The sequence below is a fragment of the Helianthus annuus genome, chromosome 9 (genome assembly GCF_002127325.2).
Source record: "Helianthus annuus cultivar XRQ/B chromosome 9, HanXRQr2.0-SUNRISE, whole genome shotgun sequence".
NCBI classification, from domain to species: domain Eukaryota; kingdom Viridiplantae; phylum Streptophyta; class Magnoliopsida; order Asterales; family Asteraceae; genus Helianthus; species Helianthus annuus.
Window position 1 is genome coordinate 62,238,785 of NC_035441.2, and position 24,848 is coordinate 62,263,632.

General features: G+C 36.9%; 3 protein-coding genes across 6 annotated transcripts; 2 read left to right on the forward strand and 1 right to left on the reverse strand.

Annotated features, from left to right (window-relative positions):
• Positions 1–1,269: 1,269 nt before the first annotated feature.
• LOC110877820 (heat shock 70 kDa protein 16) lies at positions 1,270–6,090 on the forward strand. Its single transcript, XM_022126033.2, has 8 exons — positions 1,270–1,470; positions 2,186–3,404; positions 4,321–4,518; positions 4,592–4,684; positions 4,756–4,974; positions 5,326–5,424; positions 5,547–5,677; positions 5,758–6,090. The coding sequence occupies exons 2-8, from the start codon at positions 2,232–2,234 to the stop codon at positions 5,828–5,830; spliced, it is 1,986 nt and encodes a 661-aa protein (XP_021981725.1). The 5' UTR covers positions 1,270–1,470; positions 2,186–2,231; the 3' UTR covers positions 5,831–6,090.
• Positions 6,091–11,715: 5,625 nt separating this feature from the next.
• Positions 11,716–17,362, forward strand: LOC110877819 (cullin-1). 4 transcript variants are annotated; one of them, XM_035977410.1, is made up of 9 exons: positions 11,716–11,871; positions 13,182–13,321; positions 14,368–14,502; positions 14,641–14,830; positions 14,915–14,962; positions 15,894–16,094; positions 16,199–16,276; positions 16,385–16,483; positions 17,094–17,362. In XM_035977410.1, the coding sequence occupies exons 2-9, from the start codon at positions 13,191–13,193 to the stop codon at positions 17,148–17,150; spliced, it is 939 nt and encodes a 312-aa protein (XP_035833303.1). In that variant the 5' UTR covers positions 11,716–11,871; positions 13,182–13,190; the 3' UTR covers positions 17,151–17,362. The 4 variants fall into 4 exon arrangements, with proteins under 4 accessions (XP_035833303.1, XP_035833305.1, XP_035833306.1 ...); XM_035977412.1 differs by having other exon boundaries at positions 14,368–14,493; XM_035977413.1 differs by having other exon boundaries at positions 14,368–14,467; positions 14,645–14,830.
• A 1,077-nt stretch (positions 17,363–18,439) lies between these two features.
• LOC110877818 (microtubule-binding protein TANGLED) lies at positions 18,440–20,528 on the reverse strand. The gene is made up of 4 exons (XM_022126031.2): positions 20,297–20,528; positions 20,098–20,213; positions 19,742–19,791; positions 18,440–19,437 (listed from the first exon to the last, which is right to left on the reverse strand). The coding sequence occupies exons 1-4, from the start codon at positions 20,378–20,380 to the stop codon at positions 18,611–18,613; spliced, it is 1,077 nt and encodes a 358-aa protein (XP_021981723.1). The 5' UTR covers positions 20,381–20,528; the 3' UTR covers positions 18,440–18,610.
• Between the last annotated feature and the right edge of the window lie 4,320 nt (positions 20,529–24,848).

Sequence of the window (24,848 nt, forward strand, 5' to 3'; positions counted from 1 at the left end):
AGAGAGTCTCCTGGATCTCTTCATTTGAGTATTAAATTTCTGATCCTTAAAAAGGACAAAAATTGAATACAAAAGTTAAAAAAAAGATTAAATAAACCTTAAAATTACATCTTCACTAAATTCACGTTGAAAATTACACTTGTATGGACTAAACATTGCACCATAAGAAATAATATTAACACTTTTATCACCATCATCCTGCAATAAAACACACATATAATAACATAACGAACATGTTAATATGAAAGATATACACAAAAATAATACTTAAAAATCAATACCTTAGAAGCTTGTTCGACAACTGGGTTGTTTAATTTGGCATGTTCATCATGCAACTGAATCTGAAAAATCAAATAAGTTAACATTCACATAAAAGTAAATAAAAGAAAACAATTATTCACTGCTGCGATATAACAGAACTGACCTTAGAATTTTCAATCTTACATACTTGGTTTTTCGCAACAATTGAATTCAAAACTGGATCCATTTTTTTAAACTTTGTTTAGCTATAGATATAGGGGTGTCATGCTATGTATTTATAGTAGTAACTATAGAAGTACATTAGGGTTTAATTTCAGATTTGCCAACCTTTTATTTAGGAAGTTTGTTATGGTTAGTTTTAAGTTTTTATAAGATATATTTAAGTATAGATGTTAGGCAATTTTAATAAAATTAAATGTGACACATAATATCTTCATTTTATGTTACATTTTATGTTACGATACTTTTAGTTCTTTTTGTTTTTGTTTGCATAGATGGAACCTATCTTTTTAGATTAGGCGCATTAGATCACAAGTATTAACTACTTGTACATTAAAGCATTATCGACTTGTACCTTTTAATCCATGCGTCGATATTGAACAAAACAACTACCGAAACGTCGACAAAAATGTGTAGGTCGTCATGCTATTTTTTGATTTTTTTAAACAGTATAGTTTATAAGATATGTCATGAATACGTAAAAAATTATAAGTTTGTTGTGGAGGGGTGAATTGTAACTAATTATCTATAATTTTGTTAAAAGCTCAGGGATCTAAGTGTAATAAGTTTAGGTGCTAAAAAATAAATAGTGTTTAAAAGACCAAACTACTCTCATTTTAGGAGTCTTTCTATAAATAAAGGGAGTGAAAAGTTCTTATTTTTTGGGTATCTTAAAATACCCCTATAATATAGTATAGATAAAGTGATTTGCCGTAAAAATTACATATAATTAAGCTACTAATATATAACTAGAATACTTAAAAAACGACAACTTTTGGAAAAGCAAACGACCATTAGAATACTTAAAAAACTACAAACTTTTGAAAAAGCAAACGTCCATTGACATTTGACAAGATGCAAAGATTTTTGCCACGCTTGTAGTCTAAAGCTATACACACACTCAAAGGAGCTTGTTAAAAAGTCTGTTGTGCGTGCAGAAAGATCTAGGGTTAGGGTTACTAATTCGCTCATCTTCTTCACCAGTTCTCGGTATACATTCTTAGTCTACACGTGATTCTAATGCAAGTATCGTTGATTTCATATTGACTGCCAGTTACTTTTAATAAATATCTTTTACGGTTTTTGACACATAAGTTGAATATGTAACGAGTATTATACTCGTCTTTTCTTTTTTCGAGAATGAATTCCTTCCGATTCATCATAAATAAAGGATGGCAATGGGCGGGGTTTTGGCCGGTTCCAAAATCGTGTTCCATACCCCGGCTTCCGATTGGGATTTCCAAATACATTTCTGTATTGTTGTATAGTAAAGTATAGTTTTAGTCCCTGGGTTTACACCCAATCACACATACAACCCTCGTGTGAAAAAAAGCAGCCAATCAAGTCCTTGTGGTTGTCAATTAGAAAAAAAGATTCGGGCATATGACCGGGCATATAGTTTGGGTAAAAGGGTATGTAGTTTTGGGTAATTTGGCCTGGTATCAACTTTTTTCTTTTTGAACAATGACTTTTTTTTTGAGTGACACACCGCCTAAACGGCGGCCCTAGCCAAAGCCAAGATCTGTCCAGACTAAGTTGTCTTAACCTAATTCCATACCCGCGAAAATTAATCCCATAACCGTCCCATATTTTTCGGGTATACCGGTCAGGTATACTAGTCCCATATGTTTTGTATTTGTCAGTTGAGAGAGATTGTTAATTTCATATTGATTGCTAGTTACTTATCTTCTAAGGTTTTTGACAGGTAAGTTGAATCTGTAAGAGTAAAGGATACTGGTGTTTTTGCGAGAATGAGTGCGATCGGGTTTGATATCGGGACCGAGAGCTGCGTTATTGCTGCTGAAAAGCATGGTGGAGTTGATGTACTGTTGAATTATGGGTTGAAGCGTGAGACGCCCGCGGTGGTGTCATTTAGCGAAAATCAAAGGTATTTCGGTTCTGCAGCGGCTGCATTTGATAACAACAATCCGGAATTAGCGATTTCTCAGGTTAAGAGGTTAGTTGGCAGGAAGTATAAGGAACCGAGTGTGCAGAATGATCTTAGGTTCTTACCTTTCAAGACTAGCGAGAGCCCTTTGGGTGGCGTTTTGATTCATGTTAACTACTTGAACAAGCTATGGTTATTCACGCCGGTGGAGATTTTGGGGATGTTGTTTGCGCATTTGAAGCAAATAGCTGAGATAAACCTTGATTCCCCTATCAACGACTGTGTGATTGGGATTCCGTCGTATTTTACGGACCTGCAGAGGCGCGAGTACCTTGACGCTGCATCTATCGCTGGTTTAAGACCTTTGAGGTTGATCCATGAGTGTACTGCCATTGCGTTAGGTTACGGTGTGAAGAAGACCGACTTCCCTAGATCAGGACCAACTACTGTTGTATTTGTCAACATCGGGCACTGCGACACTCAGGTGTCGGTTGTGGCTTTTGAAACCGGGAAAATGAAAGTACTGTCACATTCTTTTGATGACAACTTGGGCGGTCGAGATTTTGATGACGTTTTGTTTAAACATTTTGCATCAAAGTTTAAAGAAGCATACAATATCGATGCTTGCTCGAGTGCTCATTCGTTTACGAGACTTAGAGCGTCGTGTGAGAAGTTAAAGAAAGTTTTGAGTGAAAATGCAGAAGCACGACTTAGTATTAGAGGTTTAGTAGGTGACACAGATGTTAGCGGACTCATAACAAGGGAAGAGTTTGAGATATTGTCATTGGAGTTGCTAGAAAGCATTACCGCTCCTTGTATTAACGCTGTAAAGGAGTCTGGCCTAAGTGTTGATAAGATATACGCTATTGAGCTTTCGGGTTCTGCATCTCACATACCAGCGATTTCAAAAAAACTAACTTCCGTTTTATGGAAAGAACCAAGGAGAATACCGAACGTTAGCGAATGTGTTGCTAGAGGATGTGCACTTCAATGTGCAATGCTTAGCCGGCCAAATCACCAATTAAGATATTATAAGGTTCATACGTCTCCACTACTTTTTACAAGTCTTCAGTGTATATGTATACTGTATAGGGCTGCAAACGAACCGAACGAACACGAACAAGACCTTGTTCGTGTTCGTTTGTTAACAAATATATGTGTTCGCGAACCGTTCACGAACACTTATCGAACGAGATTTTATGTTCGTGTTCGTTTGTTAAGGAAATGAACTTGTTCGTGTTCGTTTGTGTTTGTTTGTTAATTTTAGGCAACGTACAAAAACAAACGTTGACGAACACAAATGAGCACAAACTAATTCATGAACACAAATGGAAACAAATGAATACAAACAATCGTTCATGAACGGAATATATAATACACTGACACTTATTAGATATTTAATTTGTCAGAATTTTGAAGTATTTAAATAAATTTAAAAACTAAAAACACTAATGAACTATCGAACACAAGCGAAAACGTTACCAAACATTCACGAACATAAATGGACGAACACAACCTCTGTTCATGTTTGTTCATTTAACTAAACTAAACGAACGAAATATCTTGTTCGTGTTCGTTTGTTTAATAAACGAACGAACACAAACGAACTTCCCGCCGAACGGTTCACGAACTGTTCGCCGAATGTTTGGTTCGTTTGCAACTCTATGTATACAGATTGATTTATGTGTACCTAAAAATTTAATTAACTCGTAAAATTTAGATTGGAAAGTGTTGAATGTATACGAGAAACCATGTAACTTAAAAATCTGGTGTATTGTGGACTATAAACCGGACCTGGGTGGGTCAATCCGAATCGGAAATGAAGGTTGACCATGCCATTATGTTGTTGAAGAGGTTTCCTGATTTTCAACAAGTAGCCGATATATACTTTTGTTTTTGCAAAGACAAAACTTGATGTGAGTATCTATTCTTAAGCTTTTTTATGGTATCAGGTTCAGGATTTATTTCCTTACACACTAGGATTCATTCTAGTCGAAGGCGTAAACAAAACACAACAAGATTTTACGCTCTTTCCAAAAGGCAGCCCATTTCCAAGTGACCGCGTGATTCAGTATCCAGGAATACCACAATGTATTGAAGTCATCTACACTAACAAGATGGACTTTCCAGTTGAAGTTGGTCAGTTCATGGTAAGTATCTCAGGACTTACCCTCTCTATACTCTTCATATACTTATCCTTCTAACTTATAATGTTTCTTTTAGATCGGTCTACCTTATATTGCAGATCAAAAGGTGAAGACAGAACTTAGAGTGAAGCTTAACGATCATGGAATTTTTGAAATTGAATCTGCGTCGGTAAGTACCGCTTCTTACCCAAATGGCTTAAAGCAATATGATACTGATCTCAATTGTGTTTTCGGCTTCAGCTTTTAGAAGATCTAGGTGCTAGGAGTTTTTTTTCTCCCACAGAAAAGGTTTTGGCGAGTAATGTTATAATTGACAATCTCTATGTGTCAATGACAAAAGAAGAGCTAGCTGAAGCTCAAAATAGAGAACAGATGCTGGCAGAGCAGGATATAAAGGCTGAGCATGCTAAAGAACAAAGAAACACCGCCGGGAATTTTGTCTACAACACTCGTAACAAGGTAAACGTTTCATTAGGGTAATCAGCTATCTAGAATATACCATAGGTGTTGATAGCCTAAAGACAAGGGGGTACATGCACTAATCGGCAGTTGTCTCAATTGCTGAGTGTTATGTGCCTTATGTCCAAGGCTTGATGCAAAACTACTATCGAGCCGGGGGTCTCACTGGAAGCAGCCTCTCTGTTCCTACGGGGTAGAGGTAAGGGTGTCTACATCTTACCCTCCTCAGACCATACCTTAGCTTTGCTATTGGTGGGATTTACTGAGTATGATGATGATGATGATGAGTTAAACTATACATATCTTTATCTAAGAGAATGAATGCATATAACAAGGTAAACGTTTCATTAGGATCCAAATGCTAGAGCGCAAGCGACGGAACATCTGCTAACATGTATTGCAGATTATCGTTCGATTGCTGATTCGCTGCCCCCTGGCTTGAAAGAGGAGGTATTAAATATATATATATATTTTATATTTCATCCCTGTTCATAAATTAGTACTTATAGAACCAAGTTGCAACTCGTTTGAGTATTAGCGAGTTAAGATATCAGTCTCTCGCGTGCTGGCAGGTCAACAATGAATGCGGTAAAGCTGAGCAGTGGTTGAATGATCACTCTCCTCAACATTATTCATCTCCCAATAATATTGACCCCTTACTCTGGCCCGAATTTGTTAAATTCTCCGTGGAGTCTTTAGAGAGGTTAGTTTCAAACTTCAAGTATGACGATTAGCTTAGTTGTCACCTTGTCTGCTATTTATTATGCGCGTGATTTTCTTTAGGAGGTGCGAACACATAATGAGGTCCAATCCGGCATCTCATATGGACAAAGGCAAGGGCATGCAAGTCGATTAATGATGTAAATCTCTTTGGATTTGTGGGATGATCAAACACAGTATGGAGGTTTCTCTTCACATATGGTGACTTGGCTTATGGACAAAGGAAAGATGTTTCAACTCCCATCATCTTTGGTTCCACTTTTGAAACTTGACACTACATGTGTTTTCTATGTATAAAGTTATGTATGGGTTCATTTGGTCATCTCAAATTAGTCAACGGACCAAAACGGGCAACCATTACAAAACTTTCAACTTAAAAACAATCCAAACTCTCAATATCCACCTCTATAATCCTAACTAAAAAGCACCTGCTTTTTGATTTAACTCTTATTATTACTAAAAACCTCCGGCAACTCATTCTCCATCCATACGGACCATGACCTATATATTATTTTTTTTAGTAAAATGTCATTTCGTCACTAAGGTTTGTCCATTTTTGTGACTTTCGTCCTTAATGTGTCACATTTTCATCCAAAAAGTTTGAAATCCTGTCATTTTCATCTTTGAGGGCATTTTTCTTGGGATGAAAGTCACAATAAATTGCCAACCTTAAGGATGAAAATGAAAAAAAAAGGTTAAGAACTACAATAAACAAAAAAGTTGTTTTGGATGAAACATGCAAATATGCTTAAACCTTAAGGAGGATTTTGGCAATTTACTCTTTTTTATTTTTTATTTTTTTTTTTTTTGAACGGCAAATTTGGATCACTGACGGACCACTGGAGTATCATCGTGCCACCAGCAGAACCACCCGATCATATCCATCTCCACTAGGCAATAATGCCTATACACCAATTCAGGAGGAAACCCAATAAATCTGGGAAAACCCCCTTTGTGGGAATCCAACTCATGACCTAATGGTCATAAGCCTTATCCCACCACCAAGATACCACTAGGCTATAATGCCATGGGTTTTACTCTTTTTTATTATTTCTCCTCTTTCTTCCATTTAAATCTTAACTATTAACTAATTCGTCTTATTATTATTATTTTTTTTTTCTAAAATCGGTTTCTTATAAGTTTTTATTGAAGTTTGACTATATCTAATTTTTATTTTCGGGTAAATCCTAACCAGTTTAATCAGGCCGGGTTACCCAACAAACATGAAAATGACACTAATAAAACAAATGTTAGAACAAAATCAAGTATATAGCAACATTCAAATGTTTTATAACAAAACTTGCCGAGATGCATCAAACATATACAACATTTGAATGAATCACACTCTGATGGAGTGTGGATGAATCAATTGAAAGTATATATTGTCGATTTCGCAAGTTAAGACCGTGGGGTATGGTGGGGCTTGGGTTGGGGGCATGAGTTGACACGTGGAGTTCGAGCCCCCCCACTGGTGAGTGACGTGTCCGTGGGGTATGGCGGGGCTTGGGTTGGGGCATGGCTTGGCAGTTTATTAAAAAAAAACAAATAGGACATGGCCAACAAAGCGAATAGGAGCCCGCCACATAGGATCGCTAGCTGGCTCCACGCCCGGCTTCAAACTCCCGCCCCTTGGGCCACGCCCCAACCCAAGCCCCCGGGGTGTGGCTTGGACGTTTTCAGCCAACCCACGCCCCAACCCAAGCCCCATACCCCATAGTCTAAGTTTGTGAGTTTCTGAAATGGGAGGAAAGGAAACAAAGTGGGAGAGAAAAAGGAGGGTGATAGTTTTAGGATTGGAAGTAAAGATCTACAACATTCATAATAGATTGAGAACTAATGTACAATTATTAATATTAATCTCTGGTTAAGAGATTTTGATGGAGCTCTCAAACAGCTAAGTTCTTTATATTTTTTCACTATATTTTGAAAATGTAGTACAAATAGAGTAAACTGTCATTTTGGTCCTTGAGGTTTGGCCAGTTTTGCCACTTTAGTACAACAACAACCATACCCAGTATAATCCCACATATAGCGAAGCTATTGATAGGGTCTGGAGAGGGTAGGATGTAGGCACGCCTAACCTCTATCCCAAGGGATAGAAGGCTGCTTCCATTGAGACCCCCGGCTCCAAAAACCATAACCAAGACATAAGCTTCTAAAAAACATATATAAGCACGCCACTACTACAAAAGATAGAAATAAAAATAATAATAATAAACGGATAAATAAGTAAGTGCTTGTTAGTAAAACTACGACACCGAGAAAAGGTGAAAACCTATATATATATATATATATATATAACTATATCACACCTCATAGAAACTGAAAAAAATGAATTCATAAGATAGGAACCTAAGCTAAAAACCAGGCCAAACTCCTAAAAATCTTTAACCTTAATCCTACGTCTCCACGAAGTTCTGTCCTCGACCATGTCCTCAAAGAGGTGCAAATCTAGCAAATCTTGCCTAATCCGCTCATCCCACGTCATTTTCGGTCTGCCTCTACTCCTCCTTCCATCTACCGCGAGTGTTTCAACTATTCTAACCGGGTCTGTCGTCTGGCTCCTCCTGACATGCCCAAACTATCTCAGTCTCCCCTCCCTTATCTTATCTGAAATACTAGCAACTCCTAATTTTTCCCTAAAAACCTCATTTCTTATCCTGTCCAACCTAGTGTGCCCACACATCCATCTTAGCATCCTCATCTCTGCTACCTCTAGCTTTCGTGCATGGATTTTCTTGATGGCCCAACAATCTGTTCCATATAACATAGAGGGTCTAATTGCAACCCTATAAAATTTCCCTTTTAATTTATCAGGGAACCTCTTGTCGCACAACACCCCTGTGGCTGCTCTCCACCTACACCATCCAGCCTGGATACGGTGAGCTACGTCACTGTCTATCTCTCCATTGCTCATAACAAACGATCCTAGATACTTGAACTTAGTTGCCTGTGGAACCACCTGGCCCTCAATGGTGATCTGGGTGCCGTGCTCATCGCCTGCTCCAAATCTCAAACTTTTTGCATCTAGGGCCCTGTGGTTTCGTTTTTGTTGCCATTTTGGTCCAAATTTCAAATTTGGCCAGATTCCCCAACTTAAACCCCCTATTTTGTCTTTATCCTCAGGGGTATTTTGGTTATTTAGATTTATTATAACTCAAATTTAATAAATAATAATGCCACTGCCAGAACAACAATAATGTGACTGCCAGAACAACAACAACAAGCACCACCACCACCACACCACCACCACCACCACCCCCACCACCACCATTCCACTGCCGCCAACACCACTATCCCACCGCCGCCAACCCTCCCAAACCCAAAACCCTCAAAAATCCTCACATAACTCAAAGCAGCCACAAAATTCCACCGCCAAAGCAAATTGTCCTAACCCTATGGCTTCAAAATCTCCGACAATCAAATCGGTGACCAAACCTGTTAAATCAGCAGTGAAGAAACCGCGGAGATGAAGGGGTTCCGTCAGATCGACGACGGAGATGAAGGCGGCGGCGTAGCTGAGGTGGATCTTCAGTGGTGGTGGTGATTGACGGAGGTGATTCATAAGAACAATAAATCTGATTCAGGAGGAGGTGAAGGTGGAGGAGGTGAGGGTGTCGGGGGTGGCGGCGGTGATGGTGGAGGCGGTGAGGGCGACAGTGGTGGTGGTGGATCTTCAGTGGTGGTGGTGATTGACAGAGGTGATTCACAAGAACAGTAAATCCGATTTAGGAGGAGGTGAAGGTGGAGGAGGTGAGGGTGTCGGGGGTGGCGGCGGTGATGGTTGAGGCGGTGAGGGCGACGGTGGTGGTGGTGGATCTTTAGTGGTGGTGGTGATTGTTTGAGAAGATGGAGGTTTAATTTGGTGGTGATTGTTTGAGAAGATGGATCTTCAGTGATGGTGGGGTTTATATATTAATGGTGTTGATCAATATTAGGTTATAATAAACCTAAAATGACCAAAATGCCCTTGAGGATAAAGACAAAAAACCAGGTTTTAAGTTGAAAAATCTGGTCAAATTTGAAATTTGGACCAAAATGGCAACAGAACGAAACTACAGGGACCAAAATGGCAACATGTTTGAAATTTGGACCAAAGTGGCAAAACTCGCCAAACCTCAGGGACCAAAATGGCAGTTTACTCAGCCTCTTACTAAGCTATTTAACTAGTCACTTTCGCTAAAACGACAACCCTTCTATTCTTCTTCTCCATAGGAATCCTTTCCTTTACGAACGATCAATAGACAAACTTCTCATCTCAGGAACACACAAGCCCTTAGCTTCTCTCGTTCTTGTCATTGCCAACTAAACGATGACTTCACAACCTCCATCGCAAATTATCTAAGAACATTGATGCAATTTAGTTATAAAAATATTAAAACCTATCATTATAAAAATATGTCATGCCTATTTAAGGGGACTGAGGGTGGTACGTGATGTGTACCACATCGCTCGTGAAAAACTTTAGCGCACCGCCGCCATCGTAAATTATAACGCGTTAACATTATAACGCGTGTTAAATATCACGCGTGGAAAACTGGCAAAAACTATCATTGTGCATGTGATGTTGACAACATGGCAGTGCTTGAGGTGGCATGTGTAATTGAGCTTGAAAAGGGTGGCCAGCTAAAAGAATAATAAATAGCTTTTCTTTCAATATTGACTGGTTTTTTTTTATATAACTGTTCAATTATTTATTAAAACTTAAACGTGAAGAGACATATATTCGACACTTGCCCGAAAACGAAAAAAATAGTGATTTAAACGTCTTGTTACAACCGCACAACAATCTCGACGAACCATTTAAGTCGATCGTACTTCAACGCAAACGCAAGATATGTGAAAAATGGGGTTGGAAGATGCCTTAGATGAAATTTATAATTTATAAGTTTAGTGTTTTATTGTTAATTTATAATTTAAAAAAAATTAAAAAAAAGTTGTGAGTGATGGAATTCCATCACTATGATGACCACCGCCACTAAAAAGAGGTTGTGAGTGATGGAATAATGGTTGATGACATGGCGAAACTTGATTGGATGTTGTGAGTGATGAGTGATTACCACCCCCACTCCCCTAAGGCCATGAGGTATACTTTAACCATTCTTAACTCCATATAAGCGCCACATCACCCGTTTGTTTCCCTTTTACTCCATATCATCCTAAAGAAATGGTTTAACCTTGTTAACTCTACCTCACCCCACCATTTTTTAATTATTTTAATATTAAATATTTAAATTAACTACAAAATAAATAATAATACCATTTCATTAACTTCTTAGCTAAAATAAACAATTATAATAAATGACATTAATTCATATTCATTTTTGCCTATGTTAACATGTTAACTAATGAAGGTTTTAACATCCCTTAACATGAGGAGGGAGTGGTTTGAAAGACATGTTGGCTTGCCATGTCATCTTTAATACCAATTAAGTTAGAGTACACCCCAGGGCCTAAGACCACCCGTAGTGGGGCGTGGTTTTAAAAAAAAAATTGAAAAAAAAGCCCGGAAATGCCCCCACCCCCATTACAGCCGGCGTTTTCCGGCGTTATTTTTGGAAAAATTTGTTGTTGGCGTTTTATTTAAAACGCTGAATTTGGTTTGTGGTCTCTGACAATCACTTTTGTCCACCAATGACTTTTGAGCTACCCATATGGTCTCTGACAACTTTTGAAAATGGTTTGGAGCAGCAGTGTGTATTTCGTTTGTTTTTTTTTTTGCATTAAAAATAATATGGGCGTTATTGGAATAATGCCCTACTACACCATTTTTGCAATAATGCCCCATGCTGATTGGGATGACATGTGTCGAATAATGCATCATGGTGGGGGCATTATTTTGTTCCACCACTACACATGGTTTAAGAAAGTATGTTAGTAACAAACTTTAAAAATTTCATAAACCTAAATAGTTTGAAATAAACTAGTAAAGACACATATAAAAAATATTATTTTATATACAAAACAATGTAGCCAATATTATAAACATTTAGTTTTGGAGGGAGAAGAGGTAACAACAACACATCAAGTACCAAAACGCAGCGTTTCATTCTTTACAAGTAGGAACAAAAAGGCAAAATTGAAGAAGGCGAAACGTAGTGGTCGACACCCTCATTTCACTCCCACACACGCCGTTCTCATCTTCGAGCCTCAATTTCCAGTTTCAATCACTCAAAAGTAAGCACTCCAAACCCTAGAAACTCATCTACCATCACTGATTTTGCTATATTAACGATCAACAACACAAAATTCATCAATGTTTATGAAAACTTTCGCTAAAACCCTAGAATTTCTTCATAATTTCACTACGAATGTATGATCCGCTACGTGTGTGTTTGCTGGATGCCGTTGTTGTTGCTAATAAACTGGATTTTGATACCATATATGTTAGGTCGGTACCGGTATGGTACGGTACTGTTAAAAGTCCCAAACCGGTAATGTTCTGCATGGTAACCGATACCGAAATTGAGCTAAATATTAAACCGGTATATGTTCTCGGTACAAAATTTCACATCCTCATAATGTTAGGAGATAATCTGATCGGTTTTATATGAGAGATAAAAGTAGAAGATTTAAATAAATTGTTTAGTTTAAATATCTGTTAGGTTGAATGATGAGGCTAATGTTGGTGATAATCTGATCAGTTTATATGAGAAGATTTGAATGAGTTGTTTAGTTCAAATGTTTAGATTTATCGGTTAAGTTGCAAATTTTCGTCAACGCTACAAAATTTATGAATTTTGATGAAAATTGAAAAATATCGCTTAAACCCTAGGATTAGTCGATAATTTGAGCAAGAACACACGGACACGCTAGTGCACAAACTGGTACGTGTATGTTTGCTGGATGCCGTTGTTGCTAATAAACTGGATTTTGATGTGAATAACGAGATGAGTACTAGTACCGGACAAATACCAAAATTTAGCTAAAACCATAACCGAATACCATATCGTATATGTTCAGTCGGTATTGATATGGTACAGTACCGTTAAAAGTCCCGGACTGGTACCTTACCATATAGTACCGATACCTAAATTGAGCTAAATTTTAAAACGATTACGTACCATATATGTTCGTGAGTTATAGTACCAGCGGTATACAGTTTAAAATCTCTCATCCCAAAGATGGAGTCGGTGTTGGCAGATAATTCTGATCGGTTTATATGAGAAGATAAAGATGAGGAAAAGGAGGAGATAAAGTAGACGATTTAAATAAATTGGTTTCTTTTAAATGTTTGGATTTATTTGTTAAGTTTATTTGAATAGAGTTTTGAGTTGTGGGAGAATCAGTATAGACTATAGGTTATAGTATGAAGAGACTGTTATGTATTCAATTTTATTTGTTTAGTCTGGTGTTCACATCAAATGTGTTTTCTTGTGTTTGTATCTACCGAATCTGGGCCAATTGTTAGAGAAGGCGCTTTTGTGGATTGTTTGTGTTTTCGATTGATCTGTTTGTAAATCAAGTTATTGTTTTACTGATTTTAGAATTTGAAGATGAAGAGAAAGTTGACGCTGGAAGAAGGAATGAGTATACTGCAAGAAGGTATTTCAAAAGCTATGTTGATACTGGATGGATACCCTACCGGCTCGTTGTTCACTTGTGAGGAATACATGAAACTCTACGAGTATCCTTCTGATATCGAATGATTGTTCTGTTGTTTGTTAAGCTTAGCGCTTTGATATCGTTTTTTTCGTTATATAGCTATATGTTCTGGTGAGAAGTAGTTTATGACATGCTGTTCTTCTTTGCTGTCATGCTTGTTGCATTCTGACCCAAACTTGATAACCGAAGATTAGGCAAAAGCCTAAATGATTGGTTTAAATATGTACACAGCCTAGGTAGTTGAAGGCGCTAGGCGCACCCAAGCGAGTTTTTTTAAGCAAGACACATAGTATAAACAAACCATTTTTAGGGGGTTTAGGCTAGTTTAGGGCTAGTTTTAGTCTGAATATAGGTCATAATGGGATGATTCAGACCGGCTTTCGCTATTCAGACCTGAATTTGGCCAGAATTTGCAGATTTTGACCGGATACTGAGCGTCTTGATTCATGCGCTTTGTGCGCCTTTGACTAGCATGTGTCAAACATAATCTGGTTTTAGATTATATAGAACTATAATCTTAATGCTATGTTATTTTGATGCAGTTAGAATTTTAGAAGAGTAATTTTATTGTTCCAGTGATAAGTGTATTTAGAAGTGAGTTGAAAGGTTACTTCAGGTTAAAAGTATAGATTAGAAAACATTATTTCTTACCAGTTTTCGTCTTGGATGGTTATCCATTTTCGTCTTTTTTTGGTGATAAACTTTAGAGCATTCACATTCAATCCCTTATATATATATATATATATGTGAATGGAGTCCTTATATTATACGAAATGGTTGTGAGTTGAGGAGAGATTAAATGTTACTGTTCATCTATATATTTGGGAGGACACTGTTAACCCTTATTAATTTTTTAATATTTTTTTTAAAGTGGTTGTGAGTGGAGGAGAGAGAAAAGGTAATGATAAATGCATAAAAAATAAATGTATAAAAAGTATTATTTAATTGAAAAAGTATTGATTTTTAGTGTAATTATAGGAATGAGGATAAGGGATTGAATGTGAATGCTCTTAGTGCGAGTAAACCATCAGCAATTTCAGTTGTATGTATATCCTTTACTCTTGATAGTTGTGTGTATCATATGTGTGTTCAGCAACCTCCTTATGAGTATTGTGCAGAGCTCTATGAAATATTCAAGAAAGCTTTGGAAGAGAGCATTACTTCAAGGGTGAGACATACACGATTATACATATTGTATAGCTGGTCTGTCTCTTTGTTACGAGTTAATATTTTTAAGAGTCTATACCATTATATTTAATGACACTTGAAACTTGTCATGGAGTATTTATTTCATATAATACGCTTTTTAACAAGCATACATATTTCTCAAACACGATGAAGTCAGGTCATGCCAGCTCTAAAGGATAAATCACAAATAACTCTTCTATATGAAGTTTGGAACATGTGGACAAAATACAAGGTCATGTCAAAATTTCTTGGAGGTTTCTTCCTGTACCTTGATCGACATTTTACCGAGGATAGGAATACTGCTTCTCTTAACGAACTCTCGATTTGTTGTTTCCGGGACCTGGTAAATATGCTTCTTTGTGCTTTTTTCACCACACAATTCTACGTTTCTGTTTATAATAAATTCCCCTTCATTGAATTGTGTCAGGTGTTTAGTGAATTGTATCCCAAGATTTTGGAAGCAGCAATATCACTAGTACGTTCTTAAAACCATGACAAATACTAAAGGTGGCAAGATGGTGGATTGAACGGGTTGAGTTAAACGGCTCGTTCTTTACTATAACACACACAATCCATTTGTATAGAATAATATGCCATTTTTGTTCCTTAGGTTTGACCAGTTTTGTGACTTTCGTCCAAAGATTTGTTATTCGCATTTGGATCCAAAAGGTTTGAAATCATGCAATTTTTATTCGGCGTGTTAACTCGATCCATTTTTCTCCGTTAAGTTAGGGGTATTTTCGCCAATGATGCTATGGTAACATGGTTGAGGCATCCTGGTTTTTCCCCAGGAGCCCGGGTTCGAGTCCCACCCACTACACTTTGGGTGGGGGCACTCAACTGGCTTGGTGGTCTTGTGGGGTTTTCTCCAGTTGAACATCGTGTCACTCTCTGTGCCAGCGTGGGCCCTGTTGTAATGAATGACTGTCTGGCCTTAGTCGGACCGAGCTTCCAATAGGGAAGTGTGACGAGTCGATGTAGATAATTTGTGGTTCTAAAAAAAGTTAGGGGTATTTTCATATTTTTTGTTAACTTAAAGGGCAATTCAGTCTTTTTCAGGGGTATTTGGTCTTGTTACATAAAGTGAAAAAGACTGAATTGCCCTTTAAGTTAACAAAAAGACGAAAATACCCCCTGAATTAATGGAGAAAAAAGGATGGATTTAACGAGCCGGATGAAAATTGCAAGATGCGGAAAACAAACCTTTGAACGAAAGTCGCAAAACTGGCCAAACCTCAGGGACAAAAATGGCATTTACTCTTTTATATATAATTAAACTATTAACCTGTTTGACCCATCCAACCCATTAGACCAGTTTCCAATTTAGCCACATTTTCGTAATTTGACCTATTAGAGATAAAACACAACCCGTTGAGATATAATTTGGCTGATATGTATGCATACAGATCAATCAGGACCGTGAGGATAACTCTGATTGCCGGGATTTGCTAAAGAACGTTTCAACTTTGTTTATTGAAATTGGTAGTGGGAAAATGCATTATTATGACAACTTTGAGACAGCAATACTAGCAAGTAGTGCAAATTACTACAATCGGTTATTTCCACAGTGGCTTCTGTACTACCCACCTATTGATATTTTTATGAAGGTTTTTTTCTTTTTTTATTCAGGAAATCCACTCGAGTAGATTTTCAGTGTCATTTGTGCATCGTATCGATCTGTTAACAAAATATTCTTGGTTATCTTTTGTAGGCCCAAAACTGTTTGAACCAAGAAAAAGACAGAGCTAGTCAATTCTTGCATCAAACCTCGGTTGAGAAGTTGCTACAAGTAACGTCTTTTCATCTGACAGTTTTTTTTTGGGCACAAACCATTGTTTTGCTCAACACAATCTAGTTTTCCCCTTTTATCCGAGTATTAAAAATGCATGTGTTTTAGGTTGTGCATGAGCAGTTATTGGGTCAAACCGCATTGGATCAAGCTAAACTTTACGAAAAACAGAAGACTGAGTGTGGCGATTGCTCAATACAATACCAGGTATGTTCTTTGTGTCAATTAAACAGTTGTAAGCGAAACAGTTTTGACTTTTTGTAAGTGTCTTAAACCGATAGAAACATAGACCCAATCGGACAACATCTTTATATTTGTAATGATAGTGTGCCCAAATAAGTAATTTATTCTTAAAAACATCCCATAAAAAGAAAATGTCGCTGTTTCCTTTTTTGAATCTGGAAAACCGGAGTCAACAACAACCTGCTAGCGCAAGCCTGAGCCATGAACATTGTTCATAAGTTCACATGAGACTGAGCTTCTTTGAAAGGAAAGTTATATGATCACTACCTGAATATAGTATTCCTTTTGTCAAGGTGTTATGTAAGGGCGCCTGCCCAATTTATCTGTTCTCGTTGGTTAATTTTGGCGGGTCCCATGAATTTTTTTGGTAACGGGTTCTCAGAGTTATAATTTATAAATAAAAAAAAAACTCATTTGACACTGAAAGGTCAAACGTGGACTTTTCTTCGATCCAGTAGGCAAAAAGCTGAATTAATTGTAATCATCTTGTTGTCATAGCATGTATATGTAAATCTGAGCTTAAGTTTTGCTTCTTTGGCTGCGGTTTCATGTTTAAATTTGGTATGTAATGCAGGAGGTGCTGTCGGGATGTGCGGGTTTGAATCTGGGTGAAGGGAGTTCGCGAGTGTGATGCAGATTTAGATGGAGAATTTTGGTCATGAACCACGGTTATTTTAGTAATTCCATTAAATGAATATAGATGCAGATTTACTGACCCTTTTAACTTGTCTCTTCATCTTCACATTCCCTACAAGACAACACACTTGAAGTTTCATCCATTTGTCATTTTTGCCCCTTTTCAAATGTGGCAAAAAGGGAATGAAAGTATAGTTTAAAAATGTTTTTTTTTTTTTTTTTTAATTTTAAATAAATGGTAGTAGTTTATATAATCAAGTTATACTATAATTTCTGAACTCTTTTAACAGTTGAAATAACAATAGTGGATTAATATTACGGAACTGTTATTATTAAAAAAAAATTAAATCACTGTAACAAGGTTAACTAACTTGCATATATGAGATCACGTCTTTACTAAATTTTATCTCAATTGCTAAGCAACGTTAAAACTCATCCGTTAAGTCTGAGCCTGACGAGAAAACAAAATTATAGGAACAAATTAAAACTCATCCGTTAAGTCTCCTGACGAGGTCTCAAAATCGACTCCCAAATCTTGTGTCTACAAAGGTATACGTTTGTTTTTATATAAAATTTTTTAGATAATAAATGTATAAAATAAATAGATATCCTGTTTAGTAAATCATGTCATGAAAGTGCAATAATATCCTGTTGGGGAACTTTCTTTCAGTATTTTAGTTTTGAGATAAAGAGGTGAGATCATATACTATTAAATATTAGTTACAGAGTAAAAATAATTACTTTGATTTTGACATAATTACTCTAGTTCTTTGTATCCTTAGCAATTTGAATTATTAAAACGGATAACAAAATGTAGGGGAAATTCAAAACAGAGTTACCGACAAGCAAGGTCGATGCATGGTTAGACTATATCATCGCCGCCCTTTTGCGCGCTAACAAACATTTATGTTTTTTCCCTTCACCATATCTATGCATGGTTAGACCATATCATCGCCGCCTTTTACATAACTCCAAAAAAAAAAAAAAAAAAAAAAAAACTCTACACGTATTATTGAGTGATTAATTCTTCTAAACGTGAGAAGTGATCTTTACCGTATTAGAGAAAAGTTAGTGGTTAACACAACACTGCTATTCTTCTAAAAATGAGAAGTGATCTTTTTACCGTATTACAGAAAAGTTGTGGTTAACTGTGTAAGGTGACTACTACCTGTTTTAGTAAAAAGTGAAAAGATAAAACATTATCTAACGTGTAGAGAAAAAATAGACTCTAGTGATGAGTTATGTATGACACTTTATTTTAATAAATGTACAAATGTTTTGAACTATATAAACAAAAATTAATAACATGTAGTAAATGAACACCTCAACTGTGTCATTCCTGTTTTATGATACACAAATGTTAGGTACCTTGAAGAACATCACATATGACATTAATGACATTAGGAAAATATCATTTGAAAGAATGAAACCTTAACTCCTCCGAATTGAAAAACCTTAAATCCTCCGAGGTGTTGATACAGGTCTTTGTTTTAATCCACTCATCATGTTCATATTCATATTCATCATCATCATCCCACCATCCACACTCTTTGGCACTGATGATTTTCTACTCTTCAACGGCGAAACCAATCTACTCGCCAATCGCGATGGCGAAAACGACCGCCTGAGCTTGGCGGCCGTTGATACTTTCTTCGGCGGTGATCCCCCCACCGCCTTCTTGGTGGGTCGGGTTGGAGATAGGGAAACCGGTGGACTCCTTATCTTGACTTGAAACTTTACAACCGAGGCCGAGGAGGAGGATGGGGCCGCTTTTCGTGCAGCTGCAGGCGGTGTCTTGATCAAGAACTTATGCGGGGTTATCGGCGGGTTTCTAGGAATCACGGGTGAATTTGTTCTACAAAACTTTTGGTTATGTGCATTTGACGACGAGTTGAACATTGGGTTCGGGAAGATCACGGTTTTTCGGGCCCATGGTCGGTTCTTCGGGGACACCCGATTAGCTGAAAACATGCGGTTTTCTTTTTCGGGCTCTGGTTTCGGGGGCGAGCCCGAAACTTTGAAGTTAATGCGCGATTTGGTTCTTTGAAGTAATGGGGAGTGCGGTTCGGCTCGGATGATCTGTTTTTCCCTCTTTCGACGCGCTCTAAGCTCAGTGGTTTCCGGGTTTATCCTCGACTTCCGCCGCGAATCCGTCACAGGAGTTTTCGGGTCGGCTGTGTTGGCGGTCGCCACGATTTCTTTTGCGAATCGGCTTGCTTGGAGTATTTCGCCCATTGTTTCGCCTAATATCATCGCCGGCAATGACATTCTCTTCCATTCCCCTTCATTAAAATGATCACCAAAACTCAAAAATTAAAATCATACCGTAAAAAAAAAACCAACAATCAACATCGATAATGGTTCGGTTTTTGTTCTAAAACCGATTAACTAAACTGAAACCGAAAATTACAAAAAATGGTTCAGTTTTTGCTTTCTGAAAATCAAAAACTACGGTTCAGTTTAGGCTACATTTTGTTCCAAAAACTGAACCGAAACTTATGGTTCAGGTTTTTTTTTCTTGAAAACCGACCCATTCGCACCCCTAAATCCAAAACCTACGCATGCACACCTCTAAAACAAACTTACCAATTTGTGTGGGTAACTTTCCAGGTGAGGTTTTCTGACCATTTCCATTTCTGAATCCAAAATAAAAAACAAAATCATATTCAAACCTTAAAGTCAAACACCCATTTTGGGGATGAGCATGATACCGATACCGAAAATATGGGTACCGGAATTCCTTATATTTGAAATACCGGTATTTGAAAGTAAAATTCGGTTGTTACCGGTCCGTATCGTATCGAACTGGTACCGATATCAAAAATGCCAAAAAGTGGGTACCAGTACCGAAAAAATTCGGTATAGGTACGGGTACGGCACCAGTACACAGTACCAAATGTTCATCCCTAACCCATTTCATCAATTTGTCATTAACAACTCACCTGATAGTTCTCAAGTACCCTCTGTTACCCCTCGGACTAACATTCGCACCGGATTTCACCTTCGTCCCACCCGTAACATACTCGAGCTCTTGCAACCGGTTCAAACATTTCTCCACCTTCAACAACACAGAACAAAATCAATAAAAAAACCCGAAAAACAATGAAACATCAGAGGTTTTGAACCGGGTCAACTCGGTACCTTGTTGAGGGTTTCCCTGAGTTGATTTGGGTCGAGTGGGGCCAACATCTTCTTCCTTAGCTTTGGTGGGGTTCTGGCCACCATTGTTACTGTGTGTTTTTGTGGGGGTGGGTGTGTTTGAAACAGGTGTTGGTGAGAGGGTGAGTTCAAGTATTGTGAAACCACAACGGTCTGATTGAATAAAGTGATAACGTATGCGAAGAATTAAACGGCTACTTTCTCTTCTCTTTCTTATTTAATTTTTAAATTATTTATTATTAATTATTTGACTTTTCCGTTATTGCAGGTGATAAATAATATAGTGGTTCATTAATTAAATAATAACCTTCCCAATTAGTGACTTGAAGAATTGAAATAGGTGACCTGAAGAATGGAAATTAAGTTTGAATCTAAAATTGGAATTTTTTTGGCTTAATTCAGTTTGCTCACTGCTTATTATATATTTTTATAATTCACTATTCAAAATTCCGTTTTTATTATGTGATTTCCTTTTTTCTTCTTTCACTCCAAATTTAGTTTTTCGAATTAATTTAAATTGTTTGAATTAATGGAAATTGCTTTGAATCGGTTTTTTTTAATATCTTGTTATTGTGAATTCGAACAAGATGCTAAAAAAACCGATTCCAAGCAATTTGCATTAATTCAAACAATTCAAATTTAAATTAATTAAAAAACTAAACTTGGAGAGAGAGAAAAAAAAAGGAAATCACATAAACAAGACTTGACCAATAAAAACGGAATTTTGAATAGTGAATTATATTATAAAAATATATAATAAGTAGTGAGCAAACTGAATTAAGCCAAAAAAAATTCCAATTTTAAATTCAAACTTAATTCAAAAAAAGCTATCTAATATTAACCTGGATTACACCCTACTTGCGGTAACTAGGTATCTATACTATATTACAATACATGAGTGAGTGACATTTTAAGATATCCAAAAAATAAAAACATCTCCCCCCGCTTTCATTTATAAATACATCCCTAAAATGAGGGTAAATTGGTAGTTTAAACACTAAGTATATTTTAGTCCCCATCTTATTACACTTAAATCCCTTTGTTTTACCAAAATTATGAATAATTAGTTACACTTTTCCCCCTCCAGAACAAACTTATAATTCTTTTACATATTCGTGTCATAACTTATAAACTTTAATGTTTTAAAAAAATCCAAAGGTACCATGATAACCTACTCATTTTTGTCAACGTTTCGATAGTTGTCTTGGTCAATATCGTTGTGCGGATTAAAATGTACAAGTAGATGATACATTAGTGTACAAGTGATTAAAGCAATAGTACCTTTTTCACGTTTGTCCAGTTTACACTCTATATGTTGATATCACTATTATCATCTGTACTATATTATAATGAATGAAGGGGGGACAATTTAAAATACCCAAAAAAAAAAAGAATTTTTTTTCTTCTTAATGCATAAGGTACAACTCTAAAATGAGGGTACATTAGTATTTTAAACACTAATTACATTTTTTTTTGAAACAAAAATTTCATTCAAAACACAGAGAGGCCCTCAACAGAAGGACCACTCAAAACCACCATTTACAACAAATACAATGGGTATTTGACCCAGTCGTGCCAATCAATCCTACTACAATTGGATCTATATTTTAACCAAATAAAGGACATCGATTTAACCAAAGACACCACTTCCACCACCTTCGGATCAGCATTGTGGAAAACAACCTTATTACGTTCTTTCCATATCGCCCAGCACGTTACCACAAGGATCCCTCGGACTATTTTCTTACCGTTTGCAGCAACAATAGCCGTACATTGCAGAACATCTTCAATAGAGCCGAAGCTAGCTGGATCCAAATGGCACCAGTTCCAGACCTGTCTCCATACTCCAGACGCGAACCCACAGTCAAAGAGAACATGAGAAACAGCCTCATCGACAACGTTACACATCGGACAGTTCGTATTAGGCAAACCAACATTCCTTTTAACTAATTCCAGCCGCGTAGGAAGTCTGCCTTTATCAATTCTCCATGCCAAAACATTTACCTTAATGGGGATTGTCACACCCCGACCACGTAAAACATCAAATCGTGGCGGAAACGTCGGGGAGTGTTGTAACAGAATTATTGTTTCACAACCATGGTATACAAAGTTATATTTTATTCATCAAACAAACGAGTTTCATTGTCTTAAATCAAAAGAAACAAGAGTACATCACATAGTTAAACTAAGTCTATCTTTATTTTAAGTCTCTAAGGCACAGGTCCGCCCTAGTGTCACGATCATCACCCTAAGCAACAGCTCCTGAAACACATGTGAAAATAGGTACGTCAGCATAAAAATGCCTGTGAGTAACATAGGTTTTTGTGAAAATAGGATTCATGACTTATAAGTTTAGAAAAAGTTGTTTAACAAAAGTCAGTCATAAACCTTGTAAAATGTTTTGTTTTGTAAATCATTTGAAAAGCGATAAAATGATATGTATAAATAAAATATAAAGTATGGTTAAATGAATAACCAAGTAAAATAGGTTGTATAAAATAAAATGTTTTGTAAAACAAAGTCTTGTGAAAAGTATGTTATTTGTGTAAAATGTATAAGTCCAAATTGAAATGATTTAAATAACGCTATGATATGTAATATAATACAAGCACTTATATATAGGAAGTATCAGCGGCGTATCCACCATGCTTGTATCATACTACACATATCGTTACTTAAGTCACTTAAACAAACCACCAATGTATAATGTCCATGTATATAAGTCCCGTATGTTCAAACCAAATGTTATACCAAATGTAAACATGTTATATGAAAACAATATACTAAGTATGCTAAGTTAACATACAAAGCAGAAAAAGTCATGTAAAACAATGTGCTAATATGCCATGTAAACATATATAGCAAAGTAATATAATGTAAATCAATGTGCTAGCATGCTAAGTAAGCATATATAGCAAAACACAATGAAATCATATACTAATAGTGTACTAATGAACATAGCAAGTATATGATATAAAACATGGAAAGCACGAAAGTAACAAGTAGGCACATGTGTTTCACCCCAAAATGTTTGAAAAACAGTAAAAAAGGGGACTATGTACTCACTTGAGATTGCTTAATAGACTTTAGATATCCACCAAGCAAGCTAGAAGATCACGGATTCAAACGGCACTTAATATAGGTATCTACATTAATAAACGGACCTATCGGAGGATCGGGTAGTACGAGGGTTTGTAAACCAAATAAGTGTGGGAACTTATGTAATATGGTTTAACAAAGCCTACATACTTAAAACGAAGCCTATCCTAAGTGCTTTTGACCCGTTACGACCCGTTTAGGTAGCTTATGCTACTTTTAACGCGTCGTTCGCGTAAAACGCGTTCGGAATGCCTAACTAGTCCTATGACAAGCAAGATATGCCTTAACATGCTTAATATTGTTGCTAAATCAGTTTAGATACCAAAAATTATGTTGCATAGGTTTACAATGAATTTTAGTGTAAAAAGGGTATTTTGGTATTTTACCTAAGGCACATACATTACCTATCATACAACTACTTAAACGACGTGACCATAAGGTATAACCTCGGAAGGTTATTCCCTATACACTATGGTCACCAAATGTGTTTGGTCGGATCCTAATGATCGACCAAATGGGTCGGGTTCGTAAGCATAAGCGATTGATTAGATCGCTTACCTTTACGACCCTAAACAAGCACAAATCTAAAAACGACGAGCTAAACATGCTAGAACATGTTTAGTAAAGTTATAAAACAGGTTTGGTATTAAAACAAACGGTTTTAATACCCTAGAGTAGTTTGGTTACAAAATACGCGAGAAAACGTATTCTGGCCGAAACTACGACTCGTCACTGAGCCTAGATAACGTGGTAATAAGTAGGTATAGTTACTAGGGACTATAACCATCGTGATTACGCTCACGTTAGGAAGTTCAAACGAACTTTGCGTTGACCATAAATTGGTCAATGCAGAAAGTCAAACACAGTTTGACTTTAACGCTAAAACGAAAGAAAAACGCGAAAGAATACTTACAGAAGGTCCCTGCAAGATTCGAACCCGATTCACTCTCAGGTAGGAAGCATATACTTCCACTTAGAGAGTGTAGAATCAGATTCAAATGTGAGGGAAAAGTGCAAGGCATGGGAGGGTATTTATAGACTTGGTAGAGCCGTTAAGATCGTTCCTCGTAATCCGAGATTCAATCCTAGCCTTACACCTCAAGCCCATAGATTTACAAAACCAGGGGAGCCCCTATAAATGCCCCATAACCATGTGCAAGGGTGGGATCAAGCTGGAAATAGCTGTAACCAACTTTCTGCTGATCTGGGCAAGCTTTACGGACCGTATGGGGTCCCTTACGGTCCGTAAGGACCATGCTTGCTGGCAGAAAGTTTGGTAAAATGGTAGAACAGGCCCCTGTGTCTCCAAACTTGATTTTTAATGCGTTTTGACACGTTTAAGCTCCGTTAACCTCATTTTAGGGCTCAAATATGAAGTTAAAGTATAGGGAACTTAAAATGTGCTAAAAAATATGCCGGATGTTGGTTCGTTTGG